At 44.1% G+C, this 21,182-nt stretch overlaps 1 protein-coding gene and 1 pseudogene across 2 annotated transcripts in view; both read left to right on the top strand.

Annotated features, from left to right (window-relative positions):
* Positions 1-21,182, top strand: part of EIF5B (eukaryotic translation initiation factor 5B) — a 66,709-nt gene that overhangs the window by 3,258 nt on the left and 42,269 nt on the right. For both annotated transcript variants that reach the window (XM_028132713.2, XM_028132712.2), the window contains exons 2-6: positions 13,474-13,599; positions 13,699-13,783; positions 14,418-15,093; positions 16,651-16,868; positions 17,486-17,636. In XM_028132713.2, coding sequence (XP_027988514.1) covers positions 13,474-13,599; positions 13,699-13,783; positions 14,418-15,093; positions 16,651-16,868; positions 17,486-17,636 — 1,256 coding nt within the window. The remainder of the gene's footprint in view (positions 1-13,473; positions 13,600-13,698; positions 13,784-14,417; positions 15,094-16,650; positions 16,869-17,485; positions 17,637-21,182) is intronic.
* Positions 19,171-20,748, top strand: LOC103299665 (lysine-rich coiled-coil protein 1-like; annotated as a pseudogene).

The following is a 21,182-nucleotide window of genomic DNA, read 5'->3' as shown; positions in this document are numbered from 1 at the left end:
AAATTGTGTCTCTTAATTGATTCATAAAGATTTTCATGGATGATGTAAAGTTTAAATTGCAAACACTGGAGCCTGTTGTTAAAAAGATTGGTTTGGAAGTATAGAAGGAATGCTCATGTTATTTGGGGAGTGTTTTTGTTTTGTTTTTATCCCAGCTCAGACTTATCTGTAGTCTTTATATTTTGGCTCACATTGAAAGAAAAGTGGTGGTAATGTAATTGAAAATGTTTTCTCTTATTTTTTCTTCATGGATTCCTTTGCTTGATGCTGTTCAAATTGTATGTAATAAGTCCTAGGGTTTTGCGAGGGTCCCCCTTGACCAAAATTGTTGGGCCTTTTTACTTTGTGTTCCACATTAGATATTTTGGAGTGGGGGAGAGAAGTTTCACTACTTTGTTAATTTACTTTGACCTTTTGTATATTTAAATAGTACAGGCATACCTAGTTTTATTTTTCTTCGCACATGCTATTGCATTTTCTTTTCTTTCCTTTTTTTTTTTACAAATTAAAGTCAAGATCCTCCAGCAAAAAGATTGACTTGCTCAGTTGATGGTTAGTATATTTAGATATTATCTGGTTTTACTCTCTTGTATAAAGATCTCCACTTTTAAAGATTTTACATTCATCCCCCCTCTTCCCTAACCAAGCTCTCCTAAGTAGAGCATGTTTCTGGCCAGGTAGAATTGGGTGAGAAATGAGCAGCTTATTAGTTATCAAGATAAGGCACTGAGCTACTTTTCAGTTCTTGTAAAGAGCATAAATTAATTACTTGACTGTTTCGATTCTTATCTATCTGTATCTATATCTTATCTTATCTTATCTTATCTATCTATCTATCTAAAAGCCTAAGTGACCATTACGACCAGACTACTGGATGACCAGACAACTGGCCGGTAGCTATAACGCGCACTGACCACCAGAGGGCAGACGCTCAACGCAGGAGCTGCCCCCTATTGGTCAGTGCGCTCCCATAGCCAATCTCCTGCAGCTAGCCAACCTCCCACAGTCCCTCCCCCTGGCTGGCCCTGATTGGGACTCGATTTTCATGCACTGGGCCTCTAGTAGTGTTATATTTAATTAATCCCTATTTTAACTTTTTAGTCACTCAGTGTTCATTAAAAATTAGATTTTATTTCATTTGAATATCTAATTTTATTTGGATAGCATGTATTTGTTAAACCAATGACTAAACTTTTTTTAAACATTAAGTTCTAGAATTTTGTTCCACCTTGTATAATTCTGAGAATGAAACTTTGATAATAGGGTATTCAGCAAGTCATCCTGACTTTTTTTATTTGGGAAAGCTCTTGATGAGACAAGGATAGGATTTAACATCTATAGTTCATACAGAATATAAGGCTAATATTTTCATTTCTTCCTATGACCTTCCCAGTCATCAGTTTACATAATGAGACCTTATCTTACGGGAACTTGCGTTCTCTAGAAATGTCCTACTGTTTCCATTTACACACTATGATGGATGTTTTTTACTAATGTGTGAAGAGAAAAGGACCTGGATTACCTGCTTTTTCTCAATTAACCTCCAATTCTTCATTCTGGTACCCCTCCTGTTTTTGGATCTCCCAAATCTGGTAGTTATATTTTTCAAGTTATATGGAATATGGTATGTCATTTTAAGTAGTGGGATTAACCCTTTGCACTCGCTTGCTTTTTTCTCGATTCCTTTATTCTACTCAGGATTTAATTTTTTAAATACCCCAGATTTTACAAAGCGTGGCAGTAGAATAAAAAACTGGAGTTTCTTTTCATACACACTTATTTATTTTGATTTTTTTATATTTCAAATTATTGATACATTCAAAGAGTATAAAAAGACCTGCTACCGATGCTAACCGTGTCGAGTCACACTCGACATCCGAGTGCAAAAGGTTTCAATACCATATCTCTCCCCCACCCCTCAACACACACACACCTCCCCAAAGAATATAGAGGGAAGGAAGATAACTGTTTTACCTATCCCACAGTCATATATTGTGGAGGTGGAGATGTCATTCAGGAACTAGAAGGTCTTTCATGAGTCAGTAGAATTCTGGGTTATCTATATATCTGCATACTTTAGAGTTCTCTTAGCCGTTCCGACACTGATATTTTAGGAAATTGGTGTGTTGCAGGAGGGAAAGAATTTCTAGTTTTCCATAAATGAAGAAGAAGGCAGATGAACTTTTCTTTCCCCCAATTTCTTTATTGATTAAGGTGCCACACATTTGTCCTCATCCCCCCATTCACATCCCACACCCCTCCCCACGGATGCCCCCACCCCCCTGTTGAACTTAACCATTGGTTAGGCTCATATGCATGCACACAAGTCCTTTGGTTGATCTCTCCCCCCTCCCCCCACCCTCCCCTATCCTCCCTCTGAGGCCCCATAGTCCGATCGATGCCTCCTTGTTTCTGGTTCTGTCCTTGTTCCTCAGTCTATGTTGTTCATCATTTCCACTAGATGAGCCAGATCGTGTGTCACTAGAGATATACTTATAAGAACTGAATGTGAGACGAGCAATAATAGTTATGCTGACAGGCAAATGAATCAGTCTGTAGTGAGTTTCTTTCTGGACCAACAGTTCTTTTGAGACCCACTATCAATGTCCACCAGTTCCTTATGTGTACATGTCGGCACTGACCCCTCAGCTCTGGATGGTGGACAAATGGTGGTAATGCAGGTCCGACTCCCTCTGGTTAGGTCTCGCCCAGACCCAGGGGCGCGGTTTCACCCGGACTCAGGGGCACGCGGCCTCACCCGGACCCAGGGGGCACGTGGCCTCACCCGGACCCAGGTGTGCGCGGCCTCACCCGGACCTGGGACCCAGCCCCACCCGGATCCAGGGGCACACGGCCTCACCTGGACCCAGGGGCTCACGGCCTCACCCGGGCCCGGGATCCAGCTTCACCCGGACCCAGGGGCGCGAGGCCTCACCCGGGCCCAGGACCCAGCCTCACCCGGATCCAGGGGCACACGGCCTCACCCGGACCCGGGATCCAGCTTCACCCGGACCCAGCGGCGCGTGGCCTCTCCCAGACCCAGGGGCGTGTGGCCTCACCTGGACCCAGATGTGCGCGGCCTCACCCGGACCAGGGACCCAGCCCCACCTGAATCCAGGGGCACACGGCCTCACCCGGACCCGGGATCCAGCTTCACCCAGACCCAGGGGCGCCTGGCCTCACCCGGACCCAGGGGCGCGTGGCCTCTCCCAGACCCAGGGGCGCGTGGCCTCACCTGGACTCAGGTGCGCGCGGCCTCATCCGGACCATGGACCCAGCCTCACCCGGATCCAAGGGCACATGGCCTCACCCGGGCCCGGGATCCAGCTTCACCCGGACCCAGGGGCGCGAGGCCTCACCCGGACCAGGGACCCAGCCCCACCTGGATCCAGGGGCACACGGCCTCACCCGGACCCAGGACCCAGCCTCACCCGGATCCAGGGGCACATGGCCTCACCCGGACCCGGGATCCAGCTTCACCTGGACCCAGGGGCGCGTGGCCTCTCCCAGACCCAGGGGCGTGTGGCCTCACCTGGACCCAGATGTGCGCGGCCTCACCCGGACCAGGGACCCAGCCCCACCTGAATCCAGGGGCACACGGCCTCACCCGGACCCGGGATCCAGCTTCACCCAGACCCAGGGGCGCCTGGCCTCACCCGGACCCAGGGGCGCGTGGCCTCTCCCAGACCCAGGGGCGCGTGGCCTCACCTGGACTCAGGTGCGCGCGGCCTCATCCGGACCATGGACCCAGCCTCACCCGGATCCAAGGGCACATGTCCTCACCCGGGCCCGGGATCCAGCTTCACCCAGACCCAGGGGCGCGAGGCCTCACCCGGACCAGGGACCCAGCCCCACCTGGATCCAGGGGCACACGGCCTCACCCGGACCCAGGATCCAGCTTCACCCGGAACCAGGGGCGCGTGGCCTCACCCGGGCCCGGAACCCAGCCTCACCCGGATCCAGGGGCACACGGCCTCACCTGGACCTGGGATTCAGCTTCACCCAGACCCAGGGGCGCATGGCCTCTCCCGGACCCAGGGGCGCGTGGCCTCACCCGGACCCACAGGCGCGTGGCCTCTCCCAGACCCAGGGGCGCGTGGCCTCACCTGGACTCAGGTGCACGCGGCCTCATCCGGACCATGGACCCAGCCTCACCCGGATCCAGGGGCACACGGCCTCACCCGGACCCGGGATCCAGCTTCACCCGGACCCAGGGGCGCGAGGCCTCACCTGGACCCGGGACCCAGCCTCACCCGGATAGATGAACTTTTATTGTTGTCTTATTCTGAACTGGTGATCTCTATTGAGGTCTGGAGCTGATACAACACATATATTTTTAGTCCTCACCTGAGGATATGTTTTTTTTTTTTTTTTTAAAATATATTTTTTATTGATTTTTTACAGAGATGAAGAGAGAGGGATAGAGAGTTAGAAACATCGATGAGAGAGAAACATCGATCAGCTGCCTCTTGCACACCCCCTACTGGGGATGTGCCCGCAACCAAGGTACATGCCCTTGACCGGAATCGAACCTGGGACCCTTGAGTCCGCAGGCCGATGCTCTATCCACTGAGCCAAACCGGTTTCGGCTGAGGATATGTTTTTATTGATTTTTAGAGAAAGGGCAAAGGGGGAAGGGAGAAGGAGAAACATCGATGTGAAAGAGGTAAATCATTGGTAGCCTGCTGTACATGTCCTGACCAGGGATCGAACCTGCTAATCTAGGTATGTGCCCTGGCTGGGGAATTGAACCTGAAACTTTTTGGTGTACAGGACTACGCTCCAACCAACCAACTGAGCCTGGCCAGGGCTGATGTAGTTACTTTTGATGTCACTTGCCCACCAGTTGCATACTTATTCTTCAAAGCTTATTCCAGTCCTGTGATTGATCTATAAGGAGGGCAAAGCATTGTTTAACTGAAGAACTGAGTGTCAGTGGTTAGGTTGGAATAGTAGTTTTGAGAATTTTGGGTCCTAAAACTCCCAAATTACTAAGGAACCCAAAATGTTTTTGTCAGTGTGGGTTATAGCTATTGATACCATATTACAAGTTAAACAAAATTCTTAAAGTACTTATGAATTTAAAAATAAAAATAAACATTACATAGTAATAAATAACATTAAATAATCTTTTAAAATGATGAGAAGAGTGATATTAAACATTTTTACAAATTTCTTTACTGTCTGGCTTACTAGAAGATAGCTTCTCATCTGTTTGTGCATTCTGTCTACAACAACATACATCAAGTGGCCTCTGGAAAACTCCATTGTATAGTTGGGAGAAAATGAGAATTAAAAAAGGCTCATAGTGTCTTATATTATTTTGAAAATAGTTTTGATTCTTGAGTCAATTTAGACCCCCTGAACAGGTCTTGGGACCTACTTTGAGAATTGCTGATTTAGGGATTCCTAAACTGGATTTAGGCATTCCAAGCTGTTTGACCATTGTTACTGTTTGCCCAACAGGTGCTTAGAGTGCTTGATAATCACTCAAGGACAACTTAAGGTACCCCAGGGCATCCTATCCTATATAATAAAAGCCTAATATGCAGGTTGTCCCCTCGGGTGATCATTTGACCTAGAGCTTGACCGGGAGACCGGGAATTAGACTGTTCGCTATGGTGTGCGCTGACCACCAGAGGGCGGTGTGGTACATGGCGGGCGACGGCGATGCGATGCTGGCAGCGGGTGACAGTGGAGGTGCTGCCAGCCCCGATGGGCCCCGACGAGAGTGCTCGACGAGAGTGGGACCACGGCGGGATGGTGGAGCAGGTGCGCGGGCGGCGCCAGGCCAAGGCGGGTGTGCATACAGCGACCAACAGTGGAGGCAGGGTGCTAAGGGAGCTGGGCCGGGGCCCAGCCCTGATCAATCATCCCACAGGTGGGACGGTGGAGCAGGTGAGGGGGCAGCACCAGGCCAAGGCAGGTCTGTGGGGCTGCGAGGCTGTGGGCGTGAGCTGGGGCCCAGTATCCGCAGGCCACCCCAAGGGACCCCACACTTGCACGGATTCATGGACCAGGCCTCTAGGGTTAATATAACTCTCTTAATGGTTTACCTACTTATGGTATCCCATATAATAAAAGCCTAATATGCAAATTGACCAAATGGTGGAACGACAGGTCACTATGGTGTGCACTGACCACCAGGGGGCAGATGCTCAATGCAAGAGCTGCCCCCAGCCCACAGGCCCCAGGCCAGCCAAGGCGGGTGCCAGCATGGGCCCCCAATTGCCCTGCGGGTCACCCCGCAGAGGGAGGCGGCAGGGGCTGGGGCAGGGGAGCAGGCAGCGCTAGGCCGGTCAAGGTGGGTGCCAGCGGGGGCCCCCTGCTCACCCTGTATATTGGCCTTGCTCACTGGCCAGGCCTAGGGACCCTACCCATGCACTAATTTCGTGCATCAGGCCTCTAGTGCATATGTATTTAAATACATATATATTTTAATGTAATAGGTGAATTTATTAAGGTCTATTAAAAATCTGTGATGGTTAATTTTAATTGGGAGTTGATTATTTGGTACATTTGACACCTTTATGCTATTGAATCATCCCATTCACGAAATGTATTGAGTGTCTACTAAAGTGCCATATACAGTGATCAACAAATAATAATATGACATGCTTCTGTATTTGGTTAATGTAATTGTATGTCAGTAATTGTGGAGAGTGGCTACAGCGTGTGGACAGGATCAAGCCTTGGGCTGACTTGTGGCAAAGCCACATACAAGTCCCAGCTTGGAGGGCAAAGCCCTCCCAGCACAATTATAGCCAAAAGGCTATGGTTGTAAGCTTGACCTTCTAGTCTGACCCTGCAGACCTAGGTAGCTAAGGGATGTGGGCTACAGGAGGTGCAGCAAGTGCTGCCTGAACAAAGCTTGATAGAGTTCAGAGAATGGCAACAAAAGGAAAGCAGATTTGAAACTCGCCAGAACATTGTAAACATCTTGCCCTTGTTTGCTTTGTATGACCTAACTATAAAATAAAGCTTTGGCTTACAGGCTGTGTCACTGTTTCCTCATCCAGGCACAGTGATCCACCTGGCCCAACTGTATTCTCTTGTCTGTTTTCTTTAATCCTTCACTGTCCCTCCTCAAGTTCACCACTGGACACGGTTCAAGTAATATTTTATTATCAGGGGCCCCGTGCATGAATTCGTTCACCTTGAAAATAACTGTGGGCCACGAGGCTGCGGTGGACACAGGTGGGTGGGTCTTGGCCCATCCTCTGCACCCCTGCCTGGCCCCTCCTACCATGGCCCTCGGCCCCCTGTCTGCTGGCGCCAGCCCTGATCTCTTTGTGCATCACGGTGCAAGGGGTGAGCAGGGCCAGCGCCAGGTGCCAGCAGCAGGTGCAAGCAGCAGCTCTGGCGCCAGCAGCAGGAGCAAGTGCTGGGTGGGACCATGGTGTGTGGGAGCAAAGAATTTTCAGTAACCACCAGAGGCTCACCCCGATGACAGCGACCGGTGCCCCACCTTGGTCTGGCACCCCCGCTCACCTGTTCTATCCTGCTGTGGCTGACACCCACCATGTTCCGCGCGCACCCCCTGGTGGTCAGCGCACATCATAGTGACCAGTTCGGTTGTTCCGCCGTTCGGTCTTTTTGCATATTAGGGTTTTATATATATTTTACAATTTTCTTCACTTGAGTCTTTAGAATATTTCCTTCTTTGCTTATTTCTAGGTGTCTTACAGTTTTGGTTGCTGTTAATGTAATACTTTTTTTTTTTCTGGTAAATAGGAAAACTTTCAAGATCGTTGGTTGTCCTGTGTGTCACCAATTTATTGTACTCTTATTAGAAGTGGCTGTATAAAGGGTGAGGACTAAGTTGTGATTAGATTATTAGTTTGTCATAATATGTAAATAGTAAAGGGGGAGAGCATGGAGACAATTAAAAATATAGCAGCATTCAAATGTTTTAATTAGTAACACACAAATGACTGCTTTTTAACCTTCCTTTCTTTCTATTTTATGCCTTGTAACAAATATGTATTGTTGAGAATGTTTAGTACAAAAGGTATTTTGAAACCCGTTATTAAACAGGATTGAAATAACCACAGTCTAATACTTGCCCCAGAGGTAACTACAACATTTACATGATGAAACATTTAATGTAGAACCAAAACCCTGCTGTAACTATTTTGAGAATGTGAGAGGAAGGAAAAGGAATAAAGATCTAAGAAATACCATGTTACATTTCAACCAACAATGTATTGGAGTTACAATTTCTCTACATCCTCATCAACACTTACTAACTGACTTTGATTACTGTATAGTAGCTAGTCCCATGGGTGTGAAGTGGTGTCATACTATAACATGGAAAAGGGGAAGCTAGAATTTCCCATAATAGTGTATTTGAGGCTTAGAGTCTCTCAGCTATTGAGTGAAACCTAACTCAAGAACCTGTGTTTTTTTTTACTGTGCTGTACTACTTGATTTAAGAAATCCTGATATTTCAAAATAGAGACTTTAAATAAAAATTAATCCTTATATAGGCTCTTTACTGGCAAAGCAACTATTAAAGATTAAGAATTTAAAGAAGGGGGAGAATAGAAAAATGGCAGCCATTGTCTAGTCAGTGCCATATTTTTAAAAGGAATTTCTTCCTCCCTTAACCTTAGTTTAATACCTGTCTTTCTCATAGCCTGTCTATTTAAAATGAAAGGAATGACAATTTAATGTTTTATTACTTCCCATTTCACACATGGTATATAAAATTTCAGATAGATTCTTTCAAAGGAATACCTGCTTTTCACCCAGGTAGCAGTCATTATTTTCCAATCATTGGCTTTCAGACCTCACTTTTGTGATAGCAGTATTCTTTCCATGGTTGTCTTCCTATCCTATATAAAAAAGAGATAATATGTAAATGGTCATCACGCCCTCATGCCATGATGCCCTCACACCATCACAATCCATCACCAGGAGACTGCATGCGTGCGGAGACCCAGAGGCGGGTCCCGGTGCCTCCGGCTCCGCATGGTGAGGCCGGGGATCACCCTGAGGCCACGCCTCCCGCTCTGGCGCCAGGGCAGGGGGACCTAATGCCACGTCCCCCCGCCCCGGCGCCGGGACGTGAGGCTGCGTTCCCTGCCTAGTGGAGCTTGAGGAGGTGGGGCCAGCCGGGTCTTGGTGTTGCTCAATGGGGGTGGAGCCAGCTGGACAGTTCTATTATAGTGAAAGGGCAAATAGTAATATTAAAATATTTCCTCTAATTCACCTCTAAAGTGTATGAATTTCGTGCCCCGGGCCACTAGTATAATAAAAGCCTAATATTCAAATCGACCATATGGTGGAATGACCTGTGAAACATCCAGTTGCTATGATGCGCACTGACCATCAGGGGGCAGATGCTCAATGCAGGAGCTGCCCCCGGCCCACAGGTCTCAGGCCAGCCAAGGTGGGTGCTAGCGGGGGACCCCCTGCTCGCCCCGCTGGTCACCCCAAAGAGGGAGGCGACTGGCGGCGGCGAGGGGCAGGCCCGGCGAACAGGCAGTGCCAGGCTGGCCAAGGCGGGTGCCAGTGGTAGCCCCCCAATTGCCCCGCCGGTTGCCCCACAGATCGGACCTGATCACTGTCCAGGCCTAGGGACTCTACCCGTGCACGAATTTTGTGCACTGGGCCTCTAAGATATTTGTTTGGTTTTTCTATTTCTGAACTGATACTGAACACAATGGGTCTGAGGCTGCCTGTCTCTTCTAGAGCCAAATTAAGCAGAGACAGGGTTGAGTCATGTATGAGCATTTATTCCAATAATGCCGGCAGTTTGGGGAGAGCAGTCGGTCATCTGTAAATTCTGCTCTGACCCCCGTCACCAGTGGGCTTATTGTATTTGGATGAGGAAAAAGATAACTACATGCAGCTTCGAGCAGCAAGTGTAACAGGGAAAGGGAGGGCCTGGTCTGCAGTCCGGCCTTCAAAGTCTGATAACAAGGTGGCTAATCTTCTGTGATGCTACAAACAGCTCAGCTTGTTCCTGGGACTGGAGAAGGGTCAGCGTTCCTGAGGCAAACTCCCAGAGTGGGTCAGGGTCCGGGTACAGCAACCAAATTAAAGCATGTCCTGTCCTTTGTTCTCAAAATGTATTTTTCTGAGTAATGGACCCATGGAGGGCCCTTGTCTTTCTTTCTACAGCCTTGTTTCATCCTCCAGGTTCCTGGGGTCTGTAAGAAAACCTCTCATGTATAGTTAGTAAGGTGAATAATCATTAAACACCTGTGGCTTTGTTCTTATTACTTGCTCATCTCCCTATCACCCCCACCCTCCATTAGTATGGTCATCTCATATCTATGAAATCAGTTTTATATGGAATGTGTCTTGCTGCTGAAGTTATTATTCTTGGCTTATATTTTCTCCTTACGGATTTTGGGTCAGAACCCTCTTAGGGAAAAGGGTTGTTGGTTCTCTTCTTTAACTGCTTCCTGCTGATATGGGGCGGAGTCCTGAAGTTCTCCCTGTCTGACAAAAAAAAGGAGGGAGCCAAAAAAGGGAACACAGTTTTAAGTGAATCCTATGTTGGCTCTATTCTTATTACATGCCCTTTCCCCATCAAACTTCATTTAAACCATAAATTTTGTAGAGCAGTCCCTGAAAGTACAATTCAGTACTGTTTTATTTCAGTTTAATTAAATTTTTGTCATTAGGTTTCAGGTATTGCTCTTTGGTGAAGCTAATGGTTGTTTCTGATGATACTGTACTTGAAATTTCTTTTAAGTCTTGAATCTAAGTCTGATTCATCTATATTTTCTTTGGTGGTTTATGTTTTTGGTGTCAGATCTAAGAAACCATCACCAGATCCAAGGTCGTGAATATTTATTAGGTTTTCTTCTAGCCATTTTACAGTGTTAAGCTTTGAGCCATTTTAAGTTAATTTTTGTATATCATGTAAGGTGAGGGTCCAGCTTTATTCTTTGCATGTAGATATCCAGTTGTCCTGACACCATTTGTTAAAAAGACTAATTCTTTGATGAAATCAGTTCATCATATGTGTAGGTATTTATTTATAGACTAGAGGCCTGGTGCATGAAATTTGTGCACTCAGGGGAGTTACTCAGCCCGGCCTGCACCCTTTCACAGTCTGGGAGCCCTTGGGGGATGTCTGATTGACGGCTTAGGCCCGTAGCAGGCATAAGCCATCAGTCAGACATCCTTAGCGCTGCCGTGGAAGCAGGAGAAGCTCCCACCACCACTGCTGTGCTTGCCAGCCATGAGCCCAGCTTCTGGCTGAGTGGCGCTCCCCTGTGGGAGTGCACTGACCACCAGGGGGCAGCTCCTGCATTGAGCGTCTGTCCTCTGGTGGCCAGTGCACATCATAGCGACCGGTTGTTCCACCACCGGCTCTCTGACATCTCCCGAGGGGTCCTGGATTGTGAGAGGCCAGGCCAAGGGACCCCACTGGTGCACAATCAGGTCCAGGGAGGAACTGCTGGAGGGCTCCAGGGCACGTCTGGCCTTTCTCACTCAGTCCCAATCAGCCAGACCCTAGCAGCAAGCTAACCTACCATTTGGAGCATCTGCCTTCTGGTAGTCAGTGCACTTCATAGTGACTGGTCGACCGGTTGACTGTCTGCCCCCTAGTGGTTAGTGCTTGTCATAGCAAGCAGTTAAGTAGCCTTAGCATATCATTAGCATATTATGCTTTGATTGGTTGAACAGCTGACCAGATGACTGGACAGTTAGCATATTAGGCTTTTATTATATAGGATTCTCAATTCTGTCCCATTGATCTGTATGTCTATCCCTAAAACCAGTACTTCTCTGTCTTGATTACTATAGCCTTGTATTAAGTTTTGAAATTGGGAAGTGTAATTTTTCTAACTTTGTTCTTTTTGAGATTGTTTTGGCTATTCTGGGTTTCTTACATTTTCATAGAGATATTAGGATCAGCTTCTACATTTCTGCAAAAAAGGGGGAGGAGGGGGGAGCTAGAATTTGGATTAGGATTGTATTTCACCTATAGATAAGCGATTTTGAACTTTTTTTTTTCATCTCATGGCACACATAAACTAATTACTAAAATTCTATAGCACTCCAAAAATATATTATGATTTTTGCCGATTTGACAAAATACAATGTAATTTTGATTCATTTACAGTGGACAGATTGTGTTGGCTGTTATCATTTTTTTATTTGACAATCTTAGGGAAAAGAGCTGTCAGTGCTCTGACTAAATAGTCAGATATTGCATGCTTCAAAAATTCTTGCAGCACATGGTTTGAAAATTGCTGCTGTAGATCAATTTTGGGTGTATTGCCAATATTTTGCCTTCTGACCTGTAAACATGGGATGTCTTTCCACTTATTTAGGTCTTTGGGTTTTTTTTCAATATTTTGTAGTTTTCAGAGTAGATTTGCAACTCTTTTCAAAAACTATTCCTGAGCATTTCTTTTTTATGCTAATGTAAATGGAATTCTTTTCTTAATTTCATTTTCAGATTGTTCATTGCTAGTGCATAGTTTAAATACAGTTAATTTTTGTATAATGATCTATCCTGCGATCTTAATGAATTCACTTATTAGCTGTAATAATCTTTTTATCCTTAGGATTTTTGTGTGCATGGTCAGGTCTTAGGCAAGTTCAAATGGTTTCCTCCTTTTCTACTCTAATGCCTTTTCTTTGTTTTGCCTGAAGTTCTGGCTAAATCTTGCAATACAATGTTGAATAGAAATGAGGAGAATAAACATTTTTGTCTTATTTCTGATCTTATGGGGAAACTCTTTGTCTTCCCCCATTAAGTCTAATGTTAGCTGTGTTTCCCTAGAGATCTTTTTTTAGGTTGAGGAAAGTTTGCTTTCTATTCCTAGTTTGTTGATTCTTTTTACCAGGAAAGGGTGTTGGATTTTGGTTAAACACTATTTCTTAATCTATTGGGATGATCATATGTTTTTGTCTTTTATTTACTAGAGGCCTAGTGCACAAAATTCATGCATGGGGGAGGGGAGCCCTCAGCCTGGCCTGTGCCCTCTCGCAATCCAGGACCCCTTGGGTAAGGTCCCTAGGCCTGGCCGGTGATCAGGGCCTATTGGGGCTTTCCTTCCCCTGGCTGCCTGCAGTTAGCCCCGCCTCCCGCCACTGCCACTGCTTGCCATCTGTGCGGCGCTTCTCCCCCCCCCCCCACCCCCACCGGTGGCCTTCCTCTGCGGGTGACAGGCGAGGGGTGCGATCGCTTGGCTGGCCTAGGCCTCCCTCTACGGGGCAACCGATCAGGGGGTGGGGCCAAATCTATTGCCCTGCAGAGGGAGGCCCCGCCCACCCACCGCAGCGTTGCCAGCTGGGTGGCCTGGTCCTCCCTCTGCAGCCACCGGCAGGAGGCAGCTGATGAATGTTTCTCTCTCATTGATGTATCTCTCTCTCTCCCCCTCTCCCTTCTTTCTCTAAAATCAATAAATACATTTTTTTAAAAAAAGTTTCTCTGTAGGTGAATGTGCTAGATTATTTTACTCTCAAGTAACATTTAGATCTTATTTGTTTTCATTTAAGTGCCAAGGATGACATTGATCTTGATGCCTTGGCTGCAGAAATAGAAGGAGCTGGTGCTGCCAAGGAACAGGAGCCACAAAAGTCCAAGGGGAAGAAGAAAAAAGAGAAAAAAAGGCAAGACTTTGAGTAAGTATATTTCAAACATATTTGCTTCTTATTAGCTTTGGTACAAGATTCACTTATTAAGCTAATTCCTTGCCTCAAATATATTTTAATCTTTTCTAGTGAAGATGATATCCTGAAAGAACTGGAAGAATTGTCTTGGGAGGCTCAAGGCATCAAAGCTGACAGAGAAACCGCTGCAACAAAGGTGAAAGATGGTTGTTAGCCAGCCTTGCTTCCTAGTGCCTGTTTTTAGGGAGCTGCTTTTGGAAAGGATAAAGTATTCTATAAATTCTGATGCCAATAGGGGAAAAGCAAGTTTTAGGAAAGAAATAATGTCTTTTAAAACCTTTTACAGATAGAAAGATGCTTTACTTGGAATCTAAAGGTATTTTGGGATATGTTTCCTGTTTATAAAATTGATATATTTGGAGATAGAACATTTCCTATCTCCACCTTCAATTTCTTATATTGTTTTTGTTTTTTCAACATTTGAATTTGGAAAGGCCTCAGAACAATGGGAAAGTGATAGTTATTTCTTATTTCCATCCCCCCTTTAACCTTGTGTGCCATTTGAATAAGCTGTAAATGTGTATTGTGATTAGTGCTGGCTTTAGAGCACCTGGATTCTGACATTGACTGTGAGTGTGAGATGTACCTGAGGACTAGGCTAGCTTTTGTTACTTAATTGAGGTTTATATCCTTATAAAAGACTGTTTTGAAATTTTTTTGAGAATTTTTTTCATGTGTTCTTAATGAAGTATGTGACTGAGGAGTTTCAGTTATTTATTTTAAAACAAAATATAACTCTGTTAATATTTCTAACGATGGAAATTTTTTAGCCAACAGAAAATAATGAAGAAGAATCCATCTCAAAACAAGATAAAAAAAAGAAAGGACAGAAAGGCAAAAAACAAAGTTTTGATGAGAATGATAGTGACGAATTGGAAGATAAGGATTCAAAATCAAAAAAGACTGCAAAACCAAAAGTGGAAATGTACTCTGGGAGTGATGATGATGATGATGATTTAAAAAAACTTTCTAAAAAAGCTAAAGGGAAAGCTCAAAAGTCAAATAAGAAGTGGGATGGGTCAGAAGAGGATGAGGATAACAGTAAGAGAATTAAAGAGCGTCCCAGAGTAAATTCTTCAGGGGAAAGTGGTGATGATTCAGATGAATTTTTGCAGTCTAGAAAAGGACAGAAAAAAAATCAAAAAAATAAGCCAGGTCCTACTGTAGAGAGTGGGAATGAAGATGAAGACTCCTTCAAAATTAAGACAGTGGCCCAAAAGAAGGCAGAAAAGAAAGAGCGAGAGAGAAAAAAGCGAGATGAAGAAAAGGCAAAACTACGGAAGCTGAAAGAAAAGGAAGAGTTAGAAACTGGTAAAAAGGATCAGAGTAAACAAAAAGAACCTCAAAAGAAATCTGAAGAGGAAAGTGTAAAATCCAAGGTGACTCTTGATACTGGAACAGCCCCTGCCTCTGATGAGAAGGGAGAGGTGCACGTAGCCGCCGAAGGTTGGTAAAATCATTGCAGCAAGGGCAAAAGGCTTGGGTTTATATTTAATTTAAGGTTTGATCATTATGCCCCAAAGTCATTTTCTTATTTGTCTGTGGTTATAAAGAGGCTTAATTGTAAGAAAGTCTTTAAAAAACTATATCTATGTACTCTTTGAATTGATGTTTATGGTTAAAGATTTATATATAATACAAAATGTCTTTCAAGTGGTTTGTACACAGACTAGGATTTTTATAGAATTTTACTGTGATAAAAAATTTTTTGTTGTTGATAAAGAGTGGAAGTTGCCTAATGAAAATTTATTCTTCCCTGAGGATAACTCGGTGTCAGGTGATAACTGAATTCTTTCCTGTTTTTATATTTATCAAAGTTTTTATTAACTTTAAAGAGAGAGGAAGCGGGGGGCCGGGGGTGGGGGACATGAAACAGAAACATCGATTGGCTACCTCTTGCTGCCCCTACTGGGGATAGAGCCCACAACCCAAACCGGGAATTGAAATGGTCACCTTTTGGTGCATGGGACAGTGCTCAACCAGCTGAGCTACCCAGGCCAGGGCTCTTTGCTGTTTTTAAAAACCCAATTCAGCCTGTGAATAGAAAAGTAAAACATACTGAAATTAGTTAACATCTTTTAAGCAATAGCCACTTTTTGCTACCATAACTAATTAACAAAAAATAAGCTTTATAGTTTTCCTCTCTTAATCAGAATAAAAATAGTTACAGACCAAATAATTCACATAGCTTTTCTTTAGACTAGTAAAACTTTTAATGGGAAAGTTGACATAATTTTTTTAACCACTTGAAATATTATCTGGACATATTTGAAGAGAAACACCATGAAAGTAGTTTTATAACCTTTAGCTTTCTAAGCATAATACTGTAGAGTTCTTAGAATATAATTACCTATATTTTTGTATTTTACCCTTCTAATATCTTAAGGTTGGCTTCATTCATATTATTCCCACCTTATAGAAGCAACACTAGCTAAGAATTAAGGCAAGAATTCAGACACTATGGATTAAGAGCTACATTAGATACAGCATATCTTCTTTTTTTAAATATATATTGATTTTTTACAGAGAGAGAAAGGGAGAGGGATAGAGAGTCAGAAACATCGATGAGAGAGAAACATCAATCAGCTGCCTCCTGCACACCCCCTACTTGGGATATGCCCGCAACCAAGGTACATGCCCTTGACCGGAATCGAACCCTGGACCCTTCAGTCTGCAGGCCGACGCTCTATCCACTGAGCCAAACCGGTCAGGGCAATACAGCATTTCTTCTCCCTGCTGACAAGATCTTGCTCTCTTCTTGCATCTCTCAGGACAACTCAGAGCAACACCAGCGTTGCAGGCTTCTAAGGAGGCTAACTTGGTGATTCTATGCTGTTCTAGGTGCTCAGGTTCTCCTGTGCTCTTCTGGATGCCTTGATGCCTACAGGCTCTAGCCTGCTGCTGACATCAGCTTCAGCCCATTATGGTTCTAGAATTCTGGGGTTTGCTCATCATTGCCTTAGGAAACTTTAAAACAACATTTTGTCTATTCTTTTTTGGTAGATGACAATGAAGGAGACAAAAAGAAAAAAGATAAGAAGAAAAAGAAAGTAGAAAAGGAAGACAAAGAGAAGGAGAAGAAAAAAGGACCGAGCAAAGCCACAGTTAAAGCTATGCAGGAAGCTCTGGCTAAGCTTAAAGAAGAAGAAGAGAGACAGAAGCGAGAAGAGGAAGAACGCATAAAACGGCTTGAAGAGTTGGAAGCCAAGCGTAAAGAAGAGGTATGTTTTCATAAAGTTGCTGACATTGACATTGTGTTTAACTTTAAAATCTCTTCTCTATGAAATACCTCTAACCCTCTAAATCTATTGTCCAGATTTAAATAATAAGATGAAGAGGTACAGAAAATTCTGCCTTTATTTTCTGAGGTACAGACAGGTATTGCTTATGTATCATTGCCAAGATATAGTCTATTCTCATGAATAATCATTATGTACGCCTTGGCTGGTGTGGCTCACTGGTAGAGTGTTGGCCTAAGCACTGAAGGGTCACTGGTTCAATTCCTGGTCAAGGACACATGCTGGAAGGCTTGTTCCCTGGCCTTGGTTGGGAACATGCAGGAGGCCACCAATCTATGTTTCTCTCTCACATCGATATTTCTCTCTCTCTGTCTCTCCCCCTCCCTTCTACTCTCTCTAAAAATCAGTGGAAAAAATATCCTTGGGTGAGGATTAACAGAAAAAAAAATTATATACAATATTTAAATATTTCCATTTGGAATCTCCTAACATAATACTTCGCATGTATCTCAAAAGCTTTGTTTGAAGTTTGGGTTTTTTACATTTAAATTTTATAATTGATTAAGCTAGTACAATTTTTGTCTGATACACTTTTATAGGAAAGATTGGAACAAGAAAAAAGAGAAAGAAAAAAGCAAAAAGAAAAAGAAAGAAAAGAACGCTTGAAAAAAGAAGGGAAACTTTTAACTAAATCTCAGAGAGAAGCCAGAGCCAGAGCTGAAGCTACCCTTAAACTTCTACAAGCTCAGGGTAAGTAGTATTTTTAATTAATGGGAAGAGTCTAGATGCTTCTCTCATGTAGTTGTATCTTTATAATGGTCAAAATGAAAATTCTATTGTACTAGAACAATTCCTATGGAAATTCTGTGAAAAAGTCTAATAATGATAGGTGATATGATTTCCTTATTTAGGGAGATGACTTCTATACTACGTTAAAATTTTGTGTGTAAATGATAGTGTGTGTATAAAAACATGGTTATTTTTTTGTCCCCCAAAACAAATGAAAATAGAGAATATAGTTAAATGAGTCCCCATTTACCCATCACTCAGTTTAAACAATGATCAACAAATACCATTTTTGTTTTGTCCTCCACCCACTTTTTTTTCCCTTGTAGTATTTTAAAGTAAATTTCAGATACCATATTATTTTACTTTAGTATGTAGTTCTAACAAATAAGGACATTTTACTTTTTAACATGAGTAGAATACATCTTACTTCTAACAAAGTTAATTCCTTGATAGCAACTGATTTTCTGTCCATTTAAAATTTTTCCCCATTTGTCTCCAAATGCCTTTTATAATTGATTAAAAAAAAAAAAAATCAGGATCCAGATGAGAGTCATAAAACAAGCTTTAAAACACTTGAAAGAATTGAAGCAAACACAATAAAAAATAAAACATAATTAAACTGTGTGTCTGGTGTGCACAGTGGTTAGAGCATTGGTCTACACACTGAAGGGTCGTGCGTTTGAATCCTGATTCAAGGGAACATACCTGGGTTACAGGTTTGATTCACGCCCTGGTTGGGGCAAGTGCAGGTGTTAGCCAATCGACGTGTCTCTCATATTGATGTCTCTCTTCCCCCCCCTTTCTGGCTTTCTCCCTTTCCCTCTCTAAAAATCAATGGAAAAAAATATCTCAGGTAAGGATTAACCAAACGCGCACGTGCGCGCGCGCGCACACACACACACACACACACACACACACACACAGACACCCAACAATTACACTAGAAAAGAATAATAGAAATATATTGAGAAAAATCCAGAAATATTTGAAAACTAGCGGTGGGGAAGGGGGGTCCTCTCAGCCCAGCCTGCACCCTCTCCAATCTGGGACCCCTCGGGGGATGTCCCACTGCTGGTTTAGGCCGGATCCCAGGGATTGTGCCTAAACCGGCAGTTGGACATGCCTCTCACAATCCTGGACCATTGGCTCCTACTCACTCACCTGCCTGCCTGCCTGGTCGCCCCCAACTGCTCCCCCCGCTGGCCTAGTTGCCGCCAACTGCCCCCCCTGCCAGCCTAATCGCCCCCAACTGCACCCCCTCCCCCACACCGGCCTAGTCGCCCTTAACTGTCCCCTCCCTCCCCGCCTGCCTGGTTGCCCCCAACTGCCCCCCATGCTGGCCTGGTTGCCCCTCATGCCCCCCCCCCCCCCCCCACCTGCCTGGTTGCCCCACGAAGCCTGCTTGTTCAGTCGTTTGGTCATCCCTCACCCTCCTGCTGACCATCTTGTGAGGGTGTTAGGGTTAATTTGAATATTACCTCTTTATTATATAGGATTAAACAACATACTTCTTATTGATCCATGAGTCCAAGAAGTCTCATTGAGAATTAGAAAGTAACTTAAAAAAATATATATATATAGCACAACAAAATTTGGAGGATGTGTCTAAAGCAGTTCTTAGAGGGAAATTTATAGCATTAAAATGCTTCTTTTAGTAAAAGAAGAAAGATTGCACATCAATAGTCTTCTCTTTCCCATCCTACAAACCAAAAATTAGAAGAGCAAAGTAAGCAGAAATAATGTAATAGAAAAAAAAAAAAAAAAAGAATCAATGAGGCCTCCTCCTCCTCCTACCCTGCCTGATCTGTGGCGGAGGCGATGGTGGCGGCAGCGGTTGTCCCTGCCTCTCCGCCAACTCCACCTCAGCCTATCTCCCGGCCGTTGGTGTTTCGGGGAGGGGGACAGTAGTTGTAGATGCCAGTCCCTGCCTCACAAGAAGCTCCCCAATTGTTGCACAGTCTCACTGTTTGGGGAAAGTTTATGCTAGAAAACTGAAGGCAATTATTGGGTGAATATGATCAGATTTCTCCACCAAGTTCTCAGCCTGATAAGGAAAATCCCTTGTCAACTTAATGAAGCATTCAAAGAAGACATCTGACTCTTTTCAAGATGAACTTGAAGGTTATATCAAAGTGCAGAGAGCCAGAGGCTTAGAACCAAAGACAGATGAGAGAGGACTATTTGGAAACCTGTAGGGACAAAGAGGAGGTTGATTTCAGACCCAGGTATAGAATGTTTGATCAAAGGCTCCCAAATGAAACCATCCAGACCCACCCAAGGTCATGCAGTGTTTCACAAACAGTGGAAAACGAGTTATCTCAGTGGCTACAGCTCATGACAGTATGAGATACTGTGAATTCACCAGGGACTGTTTCTCAGAAAAACCAGCACCCCTGAACCTTAGTCATCAAGAGTATTATTATAGCTCATACAGTGTAGAATCTAGAGTTTACAAGCACCTCTCAGAAAACAGTACCAGTGCCCATAAAGCTGGTCATGAATGGATGCACCAGAAGAGAATACGGCACCCAGAAGGCAGAAAAAATCAGAGAAGCAGACCGAGCAGAAGAGGAAAAAAGGTTGTTAGGAAATAGGTTTAGACAAACACAAGAGCATCCAAAAAAGCAAAACAGAGGTAGAAACAGGATCAGTACAGAGAAGGTTAATCCAAGGGAGAGAAAAAGACGAGATATGTAACCTCTAAGAAAGGATCGTAAGCATAGAAAAGGGAGAAAGGAGTAAGGCAACGAAAGGACAGAGGAAGAAGTGCCCTGGGACCAGTCTGTCCTTGGATTTTGAAGCTCTTGGGTTGATTCTCCTGAGGTTACACTGAAAAATCATTGAGGAGCTTGGCTCTATGATGTTCATGTTCATAGCACTTTTCTCATGGAAACAGGTACTTTCACTTCTAACAAAGGCCAAGTGAACAGAGAGTATTTAGGCCTTGGCCGGGTAGCTCAGTTGGTTGGAGTGTGGTCCCAATAAGCCAAGCTTTCAGGTTTGATCCCTGGTCAGGGCACATACAAGCAGCAACCAATGGATGCACAAATAAGTGGAACAACAAATTCATGTTTCTCTCATTCATTCTCATTCTCATTCTCTCTCTCTCTCTCTCTCTCTCTCTCTCTCTCTCTCTTTCTCATCTCTCTCTCTCTCTCTCTCTCTCTCTCTCTCTCTCTCTCTCTTTCTCTTTCTCTTTCTCTCAAATAAATAAGCCCTTAAAGTATTTAGTATGCTTGATAACTCCAACATGGACATTACTTTTCTTCATTTTCTAGAAACTTCATTACATTTTTCTTACATATAATGTAATTTCCCTTAATGAGAGCAGCCTTGCTTTTATTCATCAAACTGCTATGATGATGGAAATATTTTTCCCTTGGGAAGTCATTTATTTTAAATTGGAGGATTAATAGGCTTTATAGAATCTATTTCTTAATTGGGTTTGTTTTAATTTGGGGTGGGGTATTTTTGTATTCATTAGTTTTCTCAATTTACATTTTTTTC

This window comes from Eptesicus fuscus, chromosome 16, assembly GCF_027574615.1.
Source record: "Eptesicus fuscus isolate TK198812 chromosome 16, DD_ASM_mEF_20220401, whole genome shotgun sequence".
Lineage (NCBI taxonomy): Eukaryota > Metazoa > Chordata > Mammalia > Chiroptera > Vespertilionidae > Eptesicus > Eptesicus fuscus.
This window is presented reverse-complemented; position numbering and strand designations above follow the sequence as displayed.